General features: G+C 47.7%; 1 protein-coding gene across 3 annotated transcripts in view; it reads left to right on the top strand.

Moving 5' to 3' along the window:
* The window catches only part of HLCS (holocarboxylase synthetase), a 179,060-nt gene extending 160,317 nt beyond the window's left edge, over positions 1-18,743 (top strand). For all 3 annotated transcript variants that reach the window (XM_075332914.1, XM_075332917.1, XM_075332915.1), the window contains 5 exons: positions 2,963-3,030; positions 8,176-8,336; positions 13,692-13,806; positions 16,016-16,229; positions 18,253-18,743. In XM_075332914.1, the coding sequence (XP_075189029.1) occupies positions 2,963-3,030; positions 8,176-8,336; positions 13,692-13,806; positions 16,016-16,229; positions 18,253-18,424 (730 nt within the window). In that variant the 3' untranslated portion in view covers positions 18,425-18,743. The remainder of the gene's footprint in view (positions 1-2,962; positions 3,031-8,175; positions 8,337-13,691; positions 13,807-16,015; positions 16,230-18,252) is intronic.
* The last annotated feature ends 5,202 nt before the right edge of the window (positions 18,744-23,945 follow it).

Consider the following 23,945-nt stretch of genomic DNA (forward strand, 5'->3'; position numbering starts at 1 on the left):
TTACGCTCCCTTTAGATTTTTCATCTCCCGTTTCCCCTAAAGTTTATACTACAATAAACACCAATTTCGGCTCAGGGGGTGGACGTGTAATGCTGATCCCTGTTTTGGCTGCAGAGATCGGGGGCTCCTATTGGGCTGATTTTTAAAGGCCTTTTGAGACCGAGTGTTTTGGGTTTGTCGGCAGAACAGAAGCAACTTGTGGTTTTCTATTACATTGAAAAATATAAATAAATCGTTACATTTATCGCTGCTTATTTTTAATGAGATTTTATATGGCGGGACTTCACGACAACTCGCGATTCCCACACACGGTCATACATTAGCGCAAAATTTTTTTCTAAAAAAAAAAGTTTTTATACATTTTTTTTTTTCCTCAACCTAAACTTAGTATAAATTATAAATGTCTTGGCCCTGAAGGTCTGAATGATCCCTAGTGTAACACTCGCGTCCGGTCTCCCACTGTGCCACAGGGGGACACGGGCTTACCCTTTAGTGGGTGGGGATTGACTAAGCACCCACCACAAGGTGGATGCCAGGTACCACTTCCAGGACTGTGGCAACTAACCTCTCCCAGGACAGGTGACAGACTCCGGTATAGACACAGGTACAGGCAGGGTGACTGAGGCACCCTGCACAGGCGGGTACGGACAGGTATGATGGGCACGGTGCGGCAGACAGGTATTGGAAGGCAGACTCAGGTATAAGTAATGGCCACGGTAACTGGACCTGACAACCAGCTAGTAGACTGACACTGAAAAAAAAATAGGGAAAAAGGGGGGAGGGGGAGCTTAAAGAGGAATACAATGTCCCCCCAAAACGTAATTACTTACAGCAACAAGAGGGCAGCTTTCTTTTGGCCTGGGCAGGTTAAGACTGCTGCCCTCATGTTGCTGTAAGTAATAGTCTGACACACTAACTAGGAGTGCTGCACAGGCACCTCCCCTAATAGGAGGGTGCCTTACATACATAGTGTCTCTCAGCCACAGGCTGAAAGGCATTAAGTGGAAGTGGCACATCGGCCCTTTAAGGAGGGCTGGTGTGCTCATGCGCATCTTCGGTGCATCCTGTGCTGCATGTACAGAGCCCAGGAGGAGAAGGAGGCGGCAGCACACGTGAATGGTCAGGGAAGTGTAAGGGAGGACGCAACCCGGCCAGGGCAGGGAGTAAAGGCCCCGTTACACGCAACAACATCGCTAACGAGATATCGCTGGGGTCACGGAATTCATGACTCAAATCCGGCCTCGTTAGCGATGTCGTTGCGTGTGACACTTACGAGCAACCGCTAACGATCCCAAATACTCACAGATTCGTTGATCGTTGACACGTCGTTAATTTTCCAAATATCGTTGCTCGTTTTGGACGCAGGTTGTTCGTCGTTACTGAGACAGCACACATCGCTACGTGTGACACCTTAGGAACGACGAACAACAGCGTACCTGCGTCCTCCGGCAACGAGGTGGGCGTGACTTTCATGCGGCTGCTCTTCGCCCCTCCGCTTCTATTGGTGGCCTGCTGTGTGATGTCGCTGTGACGCCGCACAAACCGCCCCCCTTAAAAAAAGAGGTTGTTCGCCGGCCACAGCGATGTCGTTAGGAAGGTAAGTTCGTGTGACGCGTACCTGCGATATTGTTCACCACGGGCAGCGATTTGCCTAGGAGACAGACCACCTTTGCCAGACAGCCGAACATGCGTAGTGGTTGCAAACTCTTTCCTTTTGAGCTCATTAGCTCTCTTTTGAAGCTAGAACTTTCTGTTTCCTTCTAATCCCGTCCAGTTTCATCGCAGTGCTTACAGACTAAACCGCAGCGGTGGTCGGTTGCTTAGGCAACCAGCAGTAAACAAAAGAAAAGTGTTAGTATCTCAAGAACGGCTGCAAATTTTAATGTGCAGTAAATTACAAATGTTCTTGTTTTCACAGCCACTATCCGACAATATCCATCTATGAAGATGGGAGTACCCCTTTAAGTACATTGTATTCCAATGATGCAGCATTTTAAGGGGGTGTTCCAATTGGAAAAAGTTATCACTTATCCACAAGACAGGTGATGACGTCTAGACCGGGGCGGCACGGTGGCTCAGTGGTTAGCACTGCAGTATTGTGGTGGCTCAGTGGTTAGCACTGCAGTCTTGCAGCGCTGGGGTCCTGGGTTCGAATCCCACCAAGGACACCATCTGCAATGAGTTTGTATGTTCTCCCCGTGTTTGCGTGGGTTTCCTCCGTGTTCTCCGGTTTCCTCCCACATTCCAAAGACATACAGATAGGGAATTTAGATTGTGAGCCCCAATGGGGACAGTGTTCCTGATGTATGTAAAGCGGAATATGTTAGCGCTATATAAAAATAAAGATTTTTTTTTTTTAAAGATTTAGATCAGGTGGGTCCAACTCTTGGGACTATCATTGGTTGGAAGGGGTTTGTATGCTCCACCTAGGCTTCATTCATTCTCTATGAGACGGACTGAGGGCTGTATTTGGCTTTTTCCATCAGTCCTGTATGGAATGAATAGAGCAGGGGTCGACCATATGCACTGACCCTTCTAATGGAGGATAAAAGCCTCCCGCTCTGACAATGGGTGGGAGGTCTTGGTATTCAGACATCATCATGTGAGTATAGGTGAATATGATGCGAATTACGCTACTAATTTTTTAAGAAAAAATTAAAAAAAAAATGAAAAGTTGACTTTAAAGATGTAGCAGAGCTGAGTTTGTTAATGTAACGATGCTGCTGGGTTTGCCATTGAATGTGCAGAAATGGAGCGTGACCGTATCGGCTCTGCTACATCTGCGCTTCTGCACACAGTTTATGAGCCGCGTGTAACAGGACGGGCTTCTCCTTCCACCTCTTTTCGGGAGAGAAAAATGATTCTTGCAAAGTGATGCTGATCGCTCATTTCACACGTAATTACTTTTTATTTGTCTCTGCTTCCTGTGCTAACTGACCAGTTATTTTCCCATCACTTTCAGGCTGATGTTTCACCAACCCAAGGAAGTGGGGTTAATCGCTATTGCAACTCGGCAGACACAAGGCAAAGGTCAGGGGACGACTTTCAATTTAAGAAAACACACTCACCACCAAAGTTACTGGTTAAACATGGAGCCCGTGTGCGGTTTTTATTTTCTTTCCTGTGTTTAATTTCATTGTCTTCACTTTCCGACTCCAGGTTGTTACATTTTTTATTTTTTTTTTGTATTTTTTTTTTTTTTAATCTGATTTTACCTTTAACTCTTTTTTATTACATTTACGCTGTATAGGAAAGTATAAATCTGCTTCATGTTCCTAAATGTAGTAATATGTACAATAATTGCTATACTGCTACAGTGTACACATATGTTAGGACTTTACATCCAGCATATATACTGGGACAGTTTTCTGTTATAGGTGACAAATGCAAAGAAGTGTCAAACTAGCCTTACTATTCCCCCATGATGCCTCCGGCAAATTAATTATCCAGGGTTAAGATATGAAAAAAATATAGAGATAATGAAGACCCTGGACCAGGCCCCCCCTTGACAAATACAGTCCCGAGACCAGACCCCCTACACAGATACGGTCCTAAGACCAGATTACCTACACAAATACAGTCCCAAGAACCAGCTCCCCTACACAAACATAAACCCAAGACCAGATCTCCTACACAAATACTGTCCAAAGATCAGATGCCCTACACAAATACAGTCCCAAGACCAGACCCCTTAAACAAATGCAGGTTCATAACTATACCTAAACACTTACAGATCCAAGACCAGATCCCCTGCACAAATAGTCCCAAGATCAGATCCCCTACACAAATACAGTCCCAAGACCAGATGCCCTACACAAATACGGTCCCAAGATCAGATCCCCTACACAAATACGGTCCCAAGATCAGATCCCCTACACAAATACGGTCCCAAGATCAGATCCCCTACACAAATACGGTCCCAAGATCAGATCCCCTACACAAATACGGTCCCAAGATCAGATCCCCTACACAAATATGGTCCCAAGATCAGATCCCCTACACAAATACGGTCCCAAGATCAAATCCCCTACACAAATTACGGTTCCAAGACCAGATCTCCTACACAAATATAGTCCCAAGATCAGATCCCCCTACACAAATGCAGGTCCTTAACTAGAACTCCTAAACATTTACAGATCCAAGACCAGACCCTCTAGACAAATGCAGACCCAAAAGTAGACTCCCTAAACATATACAGATCCAAGACCAGACCATTTAATAAACAAATACAGACCCAAGACCAGACCCCCTAAACTAATACAGATCCTAGACTTGACACCTTAAACATACAGTATACTGATCAAAAAACATACCTGCCAATCAAATACTGATCCAAGACCAGACTCCTATACAAATACAGACCCCTAAAGCAATGGAGATTTCAAAGATGATTCTCTAAATAATTGTAAACCCCGTTGAACAAATACACTCCCTAGAACAGACCTCCTGAGCAAATACTGACCAATATCAGACCCCTAAACAAATACTGACCCAAGAGCTGACCCCCCCCCCAAACCAAGACAGACTATAGACAAGACACCCTAAACAAATACAACCCCATGGTCAGACCCCTAAACAGAACCAAGATCAGACCTGTAAGCAAAGACAGACTAAAGAGCAGACCACCTAAACAAATACAGGTCCAAGACCACACTTCCTAAGCAAATATAGACCCAAGACCAGACCCCCTAAACATATACAGATCAAAAACATACCTGTTAAACAAATAGTGATCAAAGACCAGACTCCCATATAAATACAGACTCCCCTACACAAATATATACCCTAGAAGAGCCCTCTAAGCAAATACAGATGTTAATCTGGCTTTAAACCACTACAATGAAACACTCAGTAGCACCCTGGACCAAGTAGCACCCCTCACTCTCAGAACCTCCAAACACCGAGTAAAACAACCTTGGCTCACATCCCAAACTCGATTTCTTCAGCGATGCTCCAGGAGTGCCGAACACCTATGAAGGAAAACCCGCACACCAGAAAACTTCATCCACTACAAGTTCGTTCTAAGGACCTACAACTCTTCCCTTCTCCTCGCTAAACAGACCTACTTCACCACCTTTATCTCCTCACTATCCAACAATCAAAAAAAGCTCTTTGACACCTTTCACTCCCTCCTCAGTCCCAAAGCACAGACCCCTATCACAGACCTTCATGCTGACAACCTGGCCTCGTATTTCACAAAGAAACTAAAAAACATCCGCCGAGAGATCAGCTCCCAGCCACCAAGCTTTGTGAATCCCATCCCTCGCCACATCCCATCCAGCTCACTTTCCACATTTGACCCAGTCACAGAGGAGGAAGTCTCCAGGCTCCTCTCTTCTTCTTGTCCTACCACTTGCCCTACTGATCCCTTCCCCACACCTCTACTACAGTCCCTCTCTCCGGTTGTCACCACTCACCTAACTAAAATCTTCAATCTCTCTCTCTCTTCTGGTATTTTCCCCTGTTCCCTCAAACACTCTATCATTACTCCATTATTAAAAAAACCTTCTCTTGATCCATCCTGCACAAGCAACTACAGACCAGTCTTCAATCTCCCCTTCATCTCCAAACTCTTGGAGCGCCTGGTCTACTCTCGTCTCACCCGCTACCTTTCCACTCGCTCTCTTCTAGATTCTTTACAGTCTGGGTTCCGCCCTTTACACTCAACAGAAACTGCTCTTGTCAAAGTGACCAATGACCTACTGACAGCAAAACGTAACGGTGACCACTCTCTGCTTATCCTTCTTGACCTCTCTGCAGCCTTCGACACTGTTGACCACCATCTCCTTCTCTCTATGCTCCATTCTATCGGCCTAAAGGACACTGTGCTCTCCTGGTTCTCTTCCTATCTTTCTGGCCGCTCATTCAGCGTATCATATGCTGGCTCCACATCTTCTCCTCTTCCTCTCACTGTTGGGGTCCCTCAAGGTTCAGTCCTTGGCCTTCTTCTTTTCTCCCTCTACACTGACCCAATTGGAATGACCATCAGCAGATTTGGCTTCCAGTACCATCTTTATGCTGATGACACACAGCTATACACCTCATCCCCTGAGCTCACCCCCGCTGTACTACAGAACACAAGTGACTGCCTGACTGCAGTTTGCAATGTCATGTCTGCTCTCTATCTGAAACTTAACCTTTCCAAAACTAAACTTCTTCTTTTTCCTCCATCTCCCAACCTTCCTAAACCTGACATCTCCCTCTCTGTGTGTGACACAACGATAAGTCCTAGGCAGCAGGCCCGCTGTCTGGGGGTTATACTTGACACTGATCTCTCCTTCACCTCCCACATACAATCTCTTGCCCGCTCTTGCCGCTTGCACCTCAAGAACATCTCTAGAATCCGCCCCTTTCTCACAATGGAAACGACAAAAACCGTCACCGTGGCCCTGATCCACTCTCGCCTTGACTACTGTAACTCTCTATTAATTGGTCTCCCCCTAACTAGACTCTCCCCTCTACAGTCCATCCTTAATGCAGCAGCCAGGGTCAGCTATCTGGCTAACCGCTACTCAGATGCCTCTGCTCTGTGCCAGTCATTGCACTGGCTGCCCATATATCACAGGATCCAATTAAAACTGCTTGTTCTCACCCACAAAGCTCTCCACAATGCGGCACCCCCTACATCTCCACCATCCTCTCTGTCTATCACCCCACCCGTTCTCTACGCTGTGCAAATGACTTTCGACTAACATCCACACTAATTCGAACCTCCCACTCCCGAATCCAAGACTTCTTCCTAGCTGCACCAAACCTCTGGAACGCTCTACCCCAAGAAGTTAGGACGAATCACAACTTTCTCAGCTTCAGACACACCCTAAAAACGCATCTTTTTAGGGCGGCCTATCACAATCCCTAGCCAAACTAAAGGCCCTGTCACACACAAAGATAAATCTGCGGCAGATCTGTGGTTGCAGTGAAATTGTGGACAATCAGTGCCAGGTTTGTGGCTGTGTACAAATGGAACAATATGTCCATGATTTCACTACAACCACAGACCTGCCAAAGATTTATCTCTGTGTGTGACGGGGCCTTAAGTTCACCTAATCCCTCCACAACTTCTCAGATAAGTACCCCGCGTCAAACTCCATGGCACCCAAATGCATCTCAAGGTCCTGGCCAACTGATCCACGAAGCCACTATCTATCCCCCATTTTCTTGAGATGGCTGGATTGTCATTGTAAATAAGCACTTGTACCTTCCCCCCCCCCCACCCCGCTCCCCCATCTCACTGTAGATTGTAAGCGCTCACGAGCAGGGTTGTCTTTTTTCCCCCTTTAAATATTGTATTTTTGGAAACTGTTACTTGTTTGTATATGTTCCTTCTGAATTGTAAAGCGCTGCGGAATATGTTGGCGCTATAGAAATAAAGATTATTATTATTATTATTAATAATGCAGACCCCTAAACAAAGACAGACTCAAAAGCAGACCACCTAAACAAATACAGGTCCAATAAGAAACGCCCCTAAACAAATACAGACCTAAGACCAAACGCCCTAAACGAATACAGGTCCATGACTAGATAGACCCCGTAAACATATACACATAAAAAAAACAGAGCCACTAAACAAAAACAGACCCAAGACCAGAACATCAAAACTACTAATATCCACAAACCACCCTTTTGTTCTATCCATCATCAGTTTTTTGGAGTAATCACACTTGCTCTCTTCCCTCCTGACGTAGTCAGTCACTTCCATGTCATTATCGGTCCTGTGACTATGAAAGATCCCCCTGACTTGCCCTGCTGTTAATGGTGCCGCGGGTCAGAGCCTTTAACACCTAATGATTCATGAGTCACTGGTTCCCAGGGCCATCTATTCCCATGTATAGAGACGACGTCCATCACTGCCCCTTGTAGTAGGATTTCTGCACTGTGGGGCGCCATGCAGTTTTTCTCATTATAGGTTCTTTGCTAGTAGAGAAGCTCCGTTTACTACTCAAAGCAACACTTGTTCTGAGAGTTTGTATCTGACTGGAAAGGACTTGAAGGTGTGGCATCATGAGGAGAGCTATCAGTGTCCCTCCAAGACAGGTCTTCTTTCTAAAGCTCCACCCTCATGTCCTTTTCAGTCAGATACCATCTCCCTTGATACTTACACTTTGAGGGCAATTTATTGAGTAAATGTTAATATTGAAATGACTTGTAATTGGGTTCAATGTTTGTGTGTAGGTCGTGGTGGAAATGTCTGGCTCAGCCCTAAAGGATGTGCCTTGATGACATTGCTAGTCTCCATTCCTCTGTCGTCTCCGCTGGGGCAGAGGATCGCCTTCGTACAGCACTTGATGTCCTTGGCTGTTGTGGAGGCAGTGAGGACGCTGCCCGGATATGAGGTACCTTTACCCGATGTGTTCTTTATGTCACACCATTTACAGGATCTGTGATAACTTACTTCTCAATGGGGTGAGGGTCGGTCGCTGTTACCCCCAACCTTGGGTGCACATGAGCTCGTTTCGTTGTCCATGTTGCTGTCTGCAGCAGTCTATTTTCTATAGAGCTTTTTCTGACCATCCCATAGACAATGATTGGAGAGGTGGGGCACATATGTGGCCACCACTCCAACCGTGGCCCCAACGGAGGCTTTGACTTCCATTAGCCAGAGTCTAAAACATAAAACATTGGTTTTACCACCGTAATTGTGCCATCGATATAGTCTGAATCCGACATTACAGATTCTGACGCTCCACCCAATGGTATCTCTGGTGTCTTTGATCAACACAGGCAGACCCAGATGTTAACCTGCTGTCTGCTCTTCATAGACAGGCTAGCTTGAGTTAAACGCTGCTAGCCTGCTCGTTATGCTTCTTTGATCATATGTTGTAAAGAAGCCAATGACATCTGCTCCTCTCATATTTATGCTGGAGGAAGTCTTCTACCCACGCCAGCTATAGTTTAGTTTATTCTGTGTTGGTCTGTGTCCTGTGGTGTTCCAGACTTGCTGGAGAAAGAGTTGCTTTGTGCTTGGTGTTGTAGTGTTACCCATCATTTGTTGTTTCCTCCCTGCTCTTGGTTTCCTCTTAATCTCTTATTTTCTTATACCTCTGTGTGTGCATACTGTGTGACACGGTTTTGGTTTCCCCTTTCTATTTCTGTGGGTTAAATCACACTCCAGTCCCGGCCCTCCTGGAGGAGGAGGGTATAAGATCAGGGTTGGTGAGGAGCAGGGCCAAGAAGGAGACTGGGGCATCCCCACTTTTAGGGGTATGCTCGAGATTAGGGATACCAGAGGGCCCCCAGCCCGAGGGTCAGCTCAGGAGCCCTAGTTTCCCTCTTTCCCCATAGTCCCTGTGACACCAACTTCCTCATGCCAGTGGATGTCATGGTTGACAGACAACCCTGTGGTGTCTGGCTGCAGGCTTTTCCTCTGTGGTGTGAATGGAGTTTTGTGTTTCTTCTCTGTAGGGTTTACTCTCTCCCCTTTAGGACCCTTCGGAGATCTTTTCCTTTTAGCTGCAAATCATTATGCCTCACCCTTTGTGTCTGTATATACCTGCATTTCCCCTTGGTATGATGCTGGTGATAGAGTTAGTTTCTATATGGTCCTGAATGCAAGCAATCAGCTTGTAATCATCTGGAGAAATGTGTGTTGCTGTTCCTCTCTCTATGTCATCTTGGAGATAAATTGTTTGCTTTCCCCTGTTTAGGACTTAGTGGGGTTGACTAGAGCTCATCCCACCCGTTCATAATCTAAGACTCAGTTCAGGGTCAAAAGGGACAGGTATCCTGTTCGGCGCATTGGTGTGGAGCCTATGAAGGGACGTCATGGGAGTTCAGGGGCCATCGGAAGGTTTTACCAAGCTTCACCATCTCCCCATCCCTAAATACAGGGTTTCCCTCTTCCCTCCCCTCCCTTTTCGCTGTACCTAGTGTGCCACTGGCAGGTGATGATGGGGCGGTAAGGCATGGGCTGTAGGCAGTTTGTCCAGATGTAATAAGATAATCTGTGTGAGTATATAATTAAAGCATAGATGTCGTTGCATAATTATCTATATGTCTGTATGACAATCGCATAGACGCCATAATATGATTTTAAGATGTGCACTCAGGAATGTGTTAACCCAGATGGATAAGCTAAAATGTACAGTGAACAAAGATGTATTCATAACACACTAATTGTATTCATAACATGTTGGTTCTCACCAGCTGGGATGTGAAACTGGGGCTTTATCTTTACTCCTTGTTCCCGTTTCAAGGTCAAATGTTGGACTGTATAATCATGACATTTTTAATACATGAGCCAGAAGCTTGCTTCTGCTGAAAATCCGTCTCTTTGACCCTGAGAAACCCCATTTGTGGCTTCCCCAAAATTCCCAAACTTGACAATGAGGAGCCCAATGGCCAAAGCTGGTGGAACATTAAGGAAGGGCACAACGTGAATATAGCGTCCACCACTCCTGGGCCACTTCTGCATCATGTGGCTTCAATGTGGGTACAATGCAATACATTATTTCTCCTGTGGGGGCACTGCAGGAAAATGTTTAAGGTTCCTCTACAGATGAGAGCTGATAGGACAATCTATAATCCTCTTAATGTGGACTTTTTGATGTGAATGAGCCGAATGCATGGAACCTTTTTTTAATTATGGCGCGATAACAGTGACTCTGGGATACCTGGCAGTATTTCACGGGCAGCCGGATAGCCGCGATTATTGGAGGAGTCAGGCGGCATCATCACCTCGTAGCTCATTCTTTTGCTGCTTTGTCCTAATAACTGTAACTTTTACTTTTTCTGCGGGTTTTTTTTTATTTTCATCACCAGCATATGTTTCCCATATTCCCTAAAACCAATGACTTCCGCACATTTACACTATGTCTTTTTATATACTTCACGTCTCTCCTTCCAGCCGCCATCCTTAGCTGGATCAGATCTTCATGCCTTGCGTCCATTTATCAGTCCAGGACTTAAGTCAGACAGAAAGTTGACGTGTCGGGCCAGTCATGGCTGATTTCTCCAGCATCACTCCCTTCTCAATCCATTTACCTGTTACGCGGCGGTTCTGTAATCCGCTGCGTCAGTCGCTGCCTCCTGCTGTTGTTCCCAAACCTCAAACATTTTTTTTTTCCCTTTAAACCTTTCTAAGCCTTATGGGGCACATATCAACGTCTCGCCCCGTAGGGATCTCTCTATGAAACGTTAGCAGCCCGGCCGCTAAATGTAAGCAGATGGACAAGCTTTGAAGAATGCCACAGCCGTACAGACTCGCAGAAAGAGGAGAGAAAGCGCCGTTGTGTTTCACCTTCCCAATATAAGCGAGGGGAGAAGTAAGCCGCGACTTTACAGCCGGCGCTTGGCCCCGGTGATTGAACTATTTGAAGAGAAGTTACGGATCAGGGTCCTTTATAGGCTGGAATAGAAAAACTACACATAAATAAAAATACGCTAGAGTCACACAACTTCTTACATAGAATTTATACTTAAATAACAAATCCAGCTCTGCTACATCTACAATTAAAGAGCCCCTCCAGACAAGGCTATTATAAATATTATTTGTGTTCCACATAAAATAACAATTCTGAAGACTCTTCCCATGGACCTGTGTGTTGTGCTGTCCCTCTGTTATTACTCCTGGAAAATTATGACCAAATTGATGGGTGTTACCATGTACTGTCAGCTCCTATTGGACAATTTGAGGTTCAATAGGGACACCGCCCCCCAACTGGTGACACCCAATCAGATCAGATACTGTTGGCTCCTATTGCACAATTTGAGGTTCTATAGGGACACACCCAAACTGGTGACACCCAATTACATCTGATACTGCCAGCTGCTATTGGACAATTTGAGGTTCTATAGGGATACACCCCAAACTGATGACACCCAATCAGATACTGTCCGCTCATTTCAGACAATTTGAGGTTCTATAGGTACACCAGCCCCCCCAACTGGTGACGCCCATTAAGATCATGCATTGTCAGCTCCTATTAAACAGTTGGAGGTTTTATAGAGACACACCCCCAACTGGTGACACCCAATTAGATGAGATACTATCAGCTCCTATTGGACAATTGGAGGCTCTATAGAGACACACACCTATCTGATGACACCCAATCAGGTCTGATTAGACAATTTGAGGTTCTATAGGGACACACCCGTAATTGGTGATATTCAATTAGACCAGATACTGTCATCTCCTATTGGACACTTTGAAGTTCTATAGGGACACCAACCCCAACTGGTGACACCCAATTAGATAAGATACTGTCAGTTCCTATTGGACAATTTAAGGTTTTTTAGGGACACACCCCCAACTGTTACATTCAGTCTGATACAGTCAGCTCTGATTGGACAGTGTGAATGAGGGATGTAATACACCCCTAACTGGTAACACCCAGTCTTGCTCTGATGGGATGTTGTGAAGGTGCATAGGGACACACCAACAAATTGAAAACATCCATTCTGATACAGTCAGCTCTGATTGGATAATGAAAAATTTTGCAGGGACATTCCCCCAATTAGTAACACCCAGTTGTCAATCTTTTTATTTTTTAGATTCTGTGGGAGGAATAACAGAAACAGAACATAAAGTTATAAGAAATGATCTCCTGTGTATTATGAGTATTTACTAGAACACACATATGGGAAGTCTCAACAGATCCTCCAGTATAAGCTTCTAATGAAGTTATTATCAATGTCCGCTCACACATTAGATACCCGTTGACCGAAGGATTGTTTGTCCAATTGTAATTTTACTTGCCCTCTTGATACAAATGTACTTGAGAAAAGGCCACTGGCAGACTCCACTGGCAGTGGCCTATCTCAGTGTAGAACCATAGGACTAACCATTTGAGATCCTACAAACAAGATCCCAAGATGTGATCTTGGTTTTGACTTGACCACTGCATTTCAATATTGTCCTAAAATGAGTGGTGAGGTAGAACTAAGAGCGGAAACCATGATGTAGACAATTTGGGTGGGAGTTTGTCTTTTTCGGTGGGCTGTGGTGTACATAGATCTTTATTAACTTGCCGTTATTATTTATTATTATAGCGCCATCGATTCCATGGCGCTTTACATGTGAAAGGGTTATACATAAAAGGGACTAGTACAATAATCATAAACAATACAAGGCAAAGACTGGTACAATAGAGGTCCCTGCCCGCGAGGGCTCACAGTCTACAAAGGATAGGTGAGGATACAGTAGGTGAGGGTAGAGCTGATTGTGCAGCGCTGTATCGGACTGAGGGTTACGGCAGGTTGTAGGCTTGTCGAAAGAGGTGGGTCTTCAGGTTCCTTTTGAAGCTTGTCAAGGTAGGCGAGAGTCTGATGTGTTGTGGCAGAGCATTCCAGAGTATGGGGGAGGCACGCGAGAAATATCGGATGCGATGGTGGGAAGTGGAGATAAGAGAGGAGCAGAGAAGGAGATCTTGTGAGGATCGAAGGTTACGTGCAAGTAAGTACCGGGAGACTAGGTCAGAGATGTAGGGAGGAGACAGGTTGTGGACGGCTTTGTAGGTCATGGTTAGGGTTTTGAACTGGAGTCGTTGGGCAATGGGAAGCCAGTGAAGAGATTGGCAGAGAGGAGAGGCTGGGGAATAGCGGGGGGGCCAGGTGGATTAGCCGGGCACCATAAGGTTCTTTTGTAGTGGAATAGAACAGTTGTGTTTTCTTAGGGTTTTGCTGTGATGTGCTTGGAGGAACTTCTCCATTTATCTGAATCTAAATTATTTTCTTTTATTGCCCCCTTACAGGAGATTGATATAAAGGTAAAGTGGCCGAATGATATATATTACAGTAATCTGATGAAGCTCGGGGGAGTCCTGGTCAACTCGACGCTCATGGGAAATATGTTTCATATATTGATCGGTACGAAAGTCTCATTTCACATGTTAAGCAGTCTCATATACATGTTCTATATGGAGTCTATAAGTGTTAAATTGGTTTAAATGCTGCAGCAGAACTTTTCCATTTCCGTCAATGGTAAAAATACATAAAGAACTGACATGCTGCAGATTTTTTTTCTGCAACCAAATCTGTAAAATTTTGAAAGTGTGCCCAACACTTCAAGATTGTCATTGACTTTGCTGGCATAAGGATTTTTTTGCAGATTTGTGTCAAAACTGCACTAAAAAACACAAAGAAATTCAATAAAAACTGTGTGCACGCAGCCTAAAGAAACACTACAGTGTTTGTTTTTTATTGCACCTAGTAGTTGTGCTTTAAATGCAAGTCCCCTGCCCCCCGTCTTATACGCACCTGCCGCCATCCTCATTTTTTTCCAGAGGAACCCCAGCATTTCATGGAACGTGCCAGAGGTCACAACTCAATAAAAGTCTATGAGAGCCTCATGCTGTCTCTCATAGACTTGCATTTAGACTTTTCGATAAAACTTCTGACCTCAAAGCAGTCAGAAGTTATATTGACAAGCTAGCTCCACGGGATCAGAGCAGCACCGAAAAATGATGAAGCCTCCGGAAGGTGACTATATGATAAGAGGCAAGGGCTTACATGTAAAGCACTACTCCAGTGCTGAAAAAAAACAAAACGCTAGAGTGAGGCTTTGAAGCAGATTTGTTATAAGGTTTTCCAGTACAAACTGCATACATTATTAAACAGATCTCCTAGACCTGATGAGGCTGGTGATATTACTGTGATATTGTCATGGATGTGTGAAGGCCGGCTGGCAATCCTGTGGCAACAAATGTAAGAAAATCCCAAAGATTGGCAGCATCTGTTGTTATCTAACAGTTCCCTATTTCTGCAGCTGCGGATTCTCGGAGACTGTCAGTTTTTCCTCTCAGTTGCCAGCCTCTGACTTTCTTCATAAACCTCTCCCTGGAGATATTTTTTTGCAGTTTATAGTTTTTTCCTCACTGAGCTGTGGAGAAAGTCGTCTTCTGTTGCTCCAGACCCCTGTGGTTGCTACAGCTCAGATTAGTGTTTTGTTTTAATGTCTACCAGGGCTCTGGTGACAGCTGTTGTGTTTCCTCAGTATTGTTCCCTTGTGTCCTCTTTTAGTGGTGGTGATGAAGAGCTCCTACCCTCCATCCTTACTTAGGGCCCATTTGCTAGGGTGAAATATGGCCACAGGTATTCCAACTCGGTGACAGGTATGAAACCTGTATAGGGTCTGTTATGACTGTGAGGGTGTTCTGAGGGTCACAGTAAGGGGTGACCACTTCCCCCATTCCATAACTATAAGACATTCTTTCCACCTTCCTGTGTGTTGTCCTTTATGGCCAGTATAGGTTACCGGTATATCCTCGGCCGTGACAGATATCCCATATTAGAGTATCTGTCTATTCTTTTTTTGAAAGTTTTCCCGCCTGATAGTCAAATGAGCATAAAATGGATAAACCTGTTACTCTGAATATTAAAATTTTAATGTAATTTATCTTTAAAGGAATGTTTACTATAGAAAATTCATCTTAATTTACCGTCTGAAATAGATAAGAGAAAAGGAGGTTTCCATTTCAGGATTCTTCTCAATCAAACAGGGTGGTAATCGATTGCAAAGAGTGTCCTTCTCACCAGAGGACCCACCTTGTCTATTCCTGATGAGGGCAGTCATTAATTTTAACACACATCATGTAATACCTTTTTTCCCTTGTAATGACACCTCCCAGATTGGCGCTGTTCCAGCAGTGTTGAAGCGATCTTTCTCAGTTGTTAAATGACATTCTTAAGACTGCTGCAGCCCATCAGCGGCCACAGATGGGCTTCATTTTTTACTGTTCTATCAGATCGGAGTGTGAAGGCTTCATTCAAGCAGGGGTCCTGACAATGTCATATGACTTCTGGGAGAGATCGCTCTATCATTACTGAAACAGCACTGGTCTGGGAGTTGGGTTTTTGTTTTGTTTTGTTTTTTTATTTTATCTGGGGCACCTTAGCATGTAAAGAGTGGCTCAGTAGTGCACAACCCCTTCAAGGGACCTCTCAAAATGGACTAGCCTTTTAAATGATATGTCTAAAATATGTCCGTTACGGCAATACCTTCGCACCAGATTTGTTGCTTGGTTTAAGGTCTTAATGCTATTATTTTATATATATTTTTTTTTACTTTTTCTGCTAGGTTGTGGGTTTAACGTTGCTAACAGTAACCCAACGATCTGCATCAATGATCTCATCCATGAGCACAACAAGAAATATAGAACAAATATTGATCCGCTAAGGGCAGATATATTGATGGCTCGCTCCGTGACCGCTCTGGAGAGGCTCATTCTTATATTTCAGGAGGAAGGACCGGATGCTATTCTACCCTTGTATTATAAATATTGGGTGCACAGGTGAGTGTTACAGTCATTGTGCAGGACCCTATTGTTACGTGTGGGGTAAAAGTTCACCGGGTGAAGACTTGCGTGAAGAAATATCTAGATAACTTATCACCGCCTCGGCCTGTTCTTTGGTCTGAGATTAGGCACTGCTGACTCTGAATTATACGGGTGTCACTCATATTCCTGGCATCCATCTTCAAGATAAGGGCATTGTCCATAATGGATGGGCAAACAAGACCCTCTCCATGGACGTGTCATCGGTCCCAGACCGTAGAAAAAGTTACGGGGTCATGACGTGAAGAGCGATGGTCCGAAAAAAATTATGTTTTTGGGTTTGGTAATAAGTAAACTACATTTTTGGGGACTTCGTGACTGGTCCATGTTGTCTGACTTGGACGATCCCGTCTCATGCTGTGGGTCCGCCTCTCCAGGTCCTTCTCCGATGGTCTTCCAGTGGGACAATATTTTGAAATATCACATCCAGGATGAACAAGTTTGGGAAAACATGGCTACTTTCTTTCAAAAAAGAGTGCCACAGGTGTGGAAGCTGGAATAGATGTTCAGCTCTATTCACTTAAATATAGCGGAGCTGTAATACCAGAGGCAACCTGTGGACTAGTGTGGCGCTATTTCTAAAAGAAAAATAAGAGTAGTTATAAGAAGTAATTCTTCATGTCAGGATTCTTATCAATCAGACAGGTCGACTGCAAAGAATGTCACTCTTACTAAAGGACCCTACGTATTCATTCATGATAAGGACAAATCATTAATCTTAATAGGCATCATATAATACCTTATTTACCCTATGGTGACACCTCCCAGGTTGGCGCTGTTCCAGCATTGTTGAAGCGATCTTTCTCGGCTGTTACATGACATTCTTAGGACATCTGCAGCCCATCAGCAGTCATAGATGAGCTGCAACCTTCACTGTTCTATCAGATGGAAGTGTGAGGCTGCATTCAGACCGTGATTCTGCCAATGTCATATGACCTCTGGGAGAGATCGCTCCATCATTACTGGAACAGCACTGGTCTGGGAGTTGAGTATGTGAGATGAGCAATTTGATTTGTCCAATCTGGTCCTCAGTGGCAGACGGTCTTCACCTATGGGTTCGGCATCCTGGCCACCTCTTGCACTTAGTAGGAACCATAAATTCATGAAGGTGCATGAGGTTTAGCACAGAGACCGGCTGTAATGGAGGACCGGAACCAGATTGGTGTTAGAGGTGTAGCATGACTTGGGGCTTCATGTCATCCGCGACATATGATGGATGGTTCCTGGAGATGATCGAATAATTTCACTGGTTAGTATTCCGTGGCTGCCGGATGAGAGCCCTAAATAGCCCCTCCTAAGTGCCGGCATCCTCGGCTCCTCTTTGATTAACAGGCCTAGTGATACGTCACTCTGCAAATGATCACTTAATTCCAGGCTGGTTAATCAAAAAGAAGCCACGGATAATGGCAAGTAGGAGGTGGCACTCAAGGCTCTTGTCCAGCAGCCATGGAATACTGACCTGACGCTAGACCTGGGTTCTTCAAATCAGTTTCCTCATCTATGAATCCTTAAGATCCACTTTTATTATGGTTGCTCCAACCCCTTGGACACCACCAACCAATTCTTAAAAAGAAAAGAGCCATCTGATCCGCCCTGTTCTCTGCCCCACGCTCCTTTGGTTCTCCAGAGTTTTGCTTGGCTTTTCTGGAGACACTTGGTTGACCCAGAGACTATAATACCATAACCACGTGTCATTTCTTGGAAAACCATTTTATGTATTTCTTAGAGGTCGCTAGTCATCCGTACAGATGTGTCCACCGTCACTTTTCCACCAATTTTGGTAAAGACTCCAAATTTTCACCAAACAGACTCAATATATTATTGCAACACCCAATCAAAAAGCTTTGAGATGCCGCAATTCACATCAACACCACTGGGCGCTGCTGACAAACCAATGCCAGCCCTATATGATAGAAGCTTTGCATACTTTTGGTTGGTGTTGACTCTTCACCCTTCTTTCTGCCTTTTTTTCTTCTTCTAGCGGGCAGCAGATTCGGCTCGGAGGCGAGGACGGCCCTTTAGCTTGGATTGTTGGTGTCGATGACTCCGGGTTTCTCCAAATTCTCCAAGAAGGGAAAGAAGTGGTCACCGTCCATCCTGACGGCAATTCCTTCGACATGATCAGAAATTTGATTATACCAAAAACGTCCTAGCCCGGATACAGGAGCGCCACACGTTTCTCCTGAACATAGACATTCCCAAGATCGGTGACCGGCGGCGGCCACTGACTGAAATAGATATATTTTTTAATACCACATGGACAGTTTTATGTAATTTCTCTAATGTTTCAATGTATTAACCCTTTCTTAGTTTTCCTTTATTGCACGTTTCTATATGATCCATTGAAATACTGTATATTAGTAGCCCTTGCTCCCCTAGAGTTTTGTTTACAGGAATGTGTGGAGTTTTGGGGGATTGGATGCACTCAAATAAAAATTGTAGATAATATGCAAATAAATGAAAAATATTCTACTGGTTCTGTTTTGGTGATTGTTTATTGGTGGATTCATTTACTTTTACATCTCTTATATGGATTACCACTAATAATCAGCGGGCACTACCGAGCACCTGAGCATAGTAGTGCCCGATCATCACTAGTTACGAGTACTGAGCACCTGGGCATGGTAGTGCCCGCTCATCACTAGTTACGAGTACTGAGCACCCGAGCATGGTAGTGCCCGCTCATCACTAGTTACCAGTACTGAGCACCCGAGCATGGTAGTGCCCGCTCATCACTAGTTACCAGTACTGAACACCCAAGCATGGTAGTGCCCACTCATCACTAGTTACGAGTACAAAGCACCCGAGCATGGTAGTGCCCGCTCATCACTAGTTACGAGTACTCAGCACCCGAGCATGGTAGTGCCCGATCATCACTAGTTACGAGTACTGAGCACCCGAGCATGGTAGTGCCCGCTCATCACTAGTTACCAGTACTGAGCACCTGAGCATGGTAGTGCCCCCTCATCACTAATTACGAGTACTGAGCATCCGAGCATGGTAGTGCCCGCTCATCACTAGTTACCACCTATGGGGTCACATATGAAATTTGGCTAAATCTGGGTGTGTTTGGCTTCAGCGCTTGGTGCAACAAGAAAAAAAAAAAGTTTGCTATCAAAGGAATATGGTTTCTTCTAGTTTTATGCAAATAAAGCTTAAGGCAGCTTTGCACACATTTGATTTTTTTACTTAAATGCATGTATTTTGGGTTAAAATATTTTTTGCAGCTGGGTTTCACTAAAAATATTGCACTATTTCGCTTTTACAGGCTCTTTATTTCTCTGCGCATTGCTGCTGTAGCGTGGCGTGGGGCGGCAGTCGTGGGTGGGCTTTACTTCTCCTGTGTACCCAGGCATGCTACATGAAAAAAGGGGTCCTGGCTGGGTGTGTGGTTTTGCTTTATGGAGGTGATACGCCTTTGCAGGCCCTTGGTTGCCGTTGACTTTGGCTGGCCAGGACCAGATCACAGCTAGTTCATGGAGGATCTGTCGCGGACGGGGAGGAGGGTGTCAGCACACCGCGCTCGCCCCCTTCTGCTCGGGTCCGGCGGCCGCTGCTCAGTGGTGGCTCGAGCCGTAGGCCGGATCCCGGGGGTCTCTCGAGCGGCACTCCTCGCCCGTGAGTGAAAGGGGTTTGTTGGGTGCGAGGATTGTTATAGTTCGTGACGCCACCCACGGTTGTGGTGATTTCACCACCGCTGCTCAATGCGGGGATCCCGGGGATGGTGATGCGGAGCAGCCAGGTGTTGTGTTGCCCCTCCGTGGGCAGGGGTTGGTGATCCCGGGGCCCGGTGATGGTTTGTGAGGTGCGGGGCCTGGTGGGCGCAGGGACGCGGGGGCAGCGCTGTGCCTTGCGGCACTGTGGTACTCACTCAGCCTGAGACACGGACACAGTTTGTACGGTAAACCAAACGGCTGGTAGGACGGCCCCACAGACGGCTGCACCTGCACTCCCGGTAGGTGACGGTGATGTCCCTCTTCCTTGCACCTATGGTTGACTTGTGGTAGCGGTGGATTTCCTCCGGTTACCCGCTCCCCGACTACAATCTGGGCCGGAGGAGCTCTACTCTTTGCCCGCAGGCGCTGGCCCTGAGAAACTGGTGCCTTGGCGGTGGCGATGTCTCTCTGCTTCAGGTTGAGCTGTTGCCTTCAATCGGGACTTGGTTGCTGGGGGATCTACGTCCCCTTCGCTGACGGATTCGGCAAATTTGGCGACTCCTAGCCTTGCCGGGGTCCGAGAGGCCCCTGCCCTGGTGCTGACTGTCTTTCGGAACACTGCTCCAGACCACCGGGCACACAGCCAACGGGGTCCTTCCAGGAACTTCCAAACGGTCCCACTCCAGACGGTCACCGCCGTCGCTGACCTTGCTGTTCTGGCCCTACACAAAGCTGGACCCTCAGGCTTTCCTTTCTTCTTGTCACCTCACTTGCTTTCCTCCTTTTCCACTTTCACTACTTGTTGACTCTTGCCCTCCCTGGGCTAATCTCTCTGTTTACTCAAGCTCGTCCCTGAGCTGACTGCCTGGTTTTCCCCGCCTCCAGAGCTGTGATCTCCTTGGTGGGCGGAGCCAACCGCCTGGCCCACCCCCTGGTGTGAATCATCAGCCTCTGGAGGAAGGCAACAAGGATTTGTAGTTTAGCTGTGATGTGCCTACCTGGAGTGTGGGGTGTGGTGGTGTTGTGACCTGTGACCCCTGGCTTGCCCAGGGCGTCACATTCCCCCTTAGCAAAATGCAGACCGTCCGCGGGCTGCCGTCCTACACCGGTTTTATTTTTCTGAAAAAAAGGGGATAACAGGGTTAAACATAACATATGACATTTTTAATAAATCTTCCCAAGACGGGAGGCACATTTCTTAAACGTTGCAACGGTTTACGGTTACGGTTTCCGCTCTCTCCCACCCAAGTAACCTGGCCCTGATGCTGCCCCTAAAGCCCAGGCAGCACCCCTTGATCCACAGTCCAGCACACGGTACCCGAGCGGGATCTGTCCTTCCCTCCAGAGGGTAGCCACCGGTTCCTTTGGTGGCGGGGCCCCAGCCTGCTCTGCTGAGGGCCCTCCCTCCAACCTGCCTCTCCGGAGGCAGCATTGCGGAAAACGGTAACGGTAACCAACATATTTACAAGCCACTAACGTCTGTGGTTGCCCTGCAAGTTCACGGGCTTGTCCATGGATAGTTCCCATGCATTTTTAAACGGTCCCCACGGGGACAACGGTGCCGGCTCCGGCCGGTTCAATCACAACAGACAATCTGGTGAAAACTCGGTAATTATCATTTTCATTTTTCAAACTTTCAACAAACAAACAACTCAGTGGTGGTCCCAACGGGGACTGGACAACGGTGCTCCGCTGCCCTACTCCGGTCCCTCTGCTGCTTCATCTGAGGGAGGGGGTGCAGGGCTCACCTTGCTCTCTTTGCTGCTCCTGAGCTTTACATCCAGGGCAAACCACCCCCTCTCTCCGCAGTGTCGGGTGTACCGCACCATGTCTCCTGGTATGAGGTTTCGGCCAGGATGCTCCTCGGGCAGGTGGGCATTCACGTCCCGCCGGGCTACAAACACTTCGGCCTCCAGGCCCGGTTCATATATAAACCCGTAGCCCCGGCGGACATCAAACCGCCTCACCTGCCCCTCGTACAACGGGCCCCGGACACGGAAGGTCGCTTGCCGCAGATTTTCTTTTTCCCGAATGGCTCGGGCCACCAGCTCGGCTTTCCTTCTCTCCCTCTCCGCGATCTCCAGGCCCAGCTTTGTCGGCTCCCTTTCCCAATATGGCGCTGCTGCCAGCTCCGGCGCACGGGTCGGGCCCCGCGGGACATCCAGAACGCTACCCACTGTCAGGAAGGTGGGCGGCGTATCCCGCGGTGTCATGGCCTTGGGCGCTGCCCTGCAGCAACAACCCGGCGCCACCTCAGCCGAGGTGTGGGGGATGGGCACAGGGGCTTTCCGCAGCTGGGCCTTCGGCTCGGAGCGGGTCATCGGCTCCGGCTCAGGAAACTGCTCGGGGACTGTCTCTGGCACAATCTTCGGGGCCTTCCATGGCAACACCTCCGGTTTGCTACGGGCTCCGGCTACAGGTCGGTCCGCTGGGGCGGACGGGCTGGGTATCGCTACCGGTGGCGGTGGTAGCGGGCCTAGTGGCGGGGTCACGGCCTCCGAGACGGGTGGCGAGGGAGGCAACGGGGGGAGAGGGCTTGGACCGGGTCCCTCAGCCGCAGCGACCGGTCCCTCCGGGACATAGGGGCGTGGGTCACTCACCCTCCCTTCCTCCGCTTCCTCCTCGCGTCTCCGCACGGTGGCTATAACGTCCGCCATGTCGGTCTCCCACTCCTCCAAGAGGAGCTGCATCTTGACCTGCAGCCTTAGGTGGAGCTGCGCGGTCCGGATTTCCACCCACGCTGCGGTTCCCGGCGCGGGGGCCACGGTGTTTCGGGACGGCATCCACATGGTGACTTTCTCTTTTCTTTCCAGGAATGGTATGTTTGCAGGGTCCTGGCGTCCCTGCCTTTATAGCCGCAGCTACATGCGGGCAGCCGCCATCGCGTCCCCCTTAGCTCTTTCCGGCCCCTCCTCTCTCTGGGCGGGGTCTTGGCCTTCGCGCCTCTACTGCTCGAGAAGACGCTCGAGCGGGAACTTTTCGCGCCAAAGATGGCGGCTTCTGCAATTTTTCTGCCGGATACCTCCGGCGGTAACAAGGCGCACCTCCACCAGACGGCAGAGCGGTAAGATCCTGTTCGTGACGCCAAGTTGTCGCGGGCGGGGAGGAGGGTGTCAGCACACCGCGCTCGCCCCCTTCTGCTCGGGTCCGGCGGCCGCTGCTCAGTGGTGGCTCGAGCCGTAGGCCGGATCCCGGGGGTCTCTCGAGCGGCACTCCTCGCCCGTGAGTGAAAGGGGTTTTGTTGGGTGCGGGGATTGTTATAGTTCGTGACGCCACCCACGGTTGTGGTGATTTCACCACCGCTGCTCAATGCGGGGGTCCCGGGGATGGTGATGCGGAGCAGCCAGGTGTTGTGTTGCCCCTCCGTGGGCAGGGGTTGGTGATCCCGGGGCCCGGTGATGGTTTGTGAGGTGCGGGGCCTGGTGGGCGCAGGGACGCGGGGGCAGCGCTGTGCCTTGCGGCACTGTGGTACTCACTCAGCCTGAGACACGGACACAGTTTGTACGGTAAACCAAACTGCTGGTAGGACGGTCCCACAGACGGCTGCACCTGCACTCCCGGTAGGTGACGGTGATGTCCCTCTTCCTTGCACCTATGGTTGACTTGTGGTAGCGGTGGATTCCCTCCGGTTACCCGCTCCCCGACTACAATCTGGGCCGGAGGAGCTCTACACTTTGCCCGCAGGCGCTGGCCCTGAGAAACTGGTGCCTTGGCGGTGGCGATGTCTCTCTGCTTCAGGTTGAGCTGTTGCCTTCAATCGGGACTTGGTTGCTGGGGGATCTACGTCCCCTTCGCTGACGGATTCGGCAAATTTGGCGACTCCTAGCCTTGCCGGGGTCCGAGAGGCCCCTGCCCTGGTGCTGACTGTCTTTCGAAACACTGCTCCAGACCACCGGGCACACAGCCAACGGGGTCCTTCCAGGAACTTCCAAACGGTCCCACTCCAGACGGTCACCGCCATCGCTGACCTTGCTGTTCTGGCCCTAGACAAAGCTGGACCCTCAGGCTTTCCTTTCTT

Source organism: Anomaloglossus baeobatrachus, chromosome 2 (assembly GCF_048569485.1).
Source record: "Anomaloglossus baeobatrachus isolate aAnoBae1 chromosome 2, aAnoBae1.hap1, whole genome shotgun sequence".
NCBI lineage: Eukaryota > Metazoa > Chordata > Amphibia > Anura > Aromobatidae > Anomaloglossus > Anomaloglossus baeobatrachus.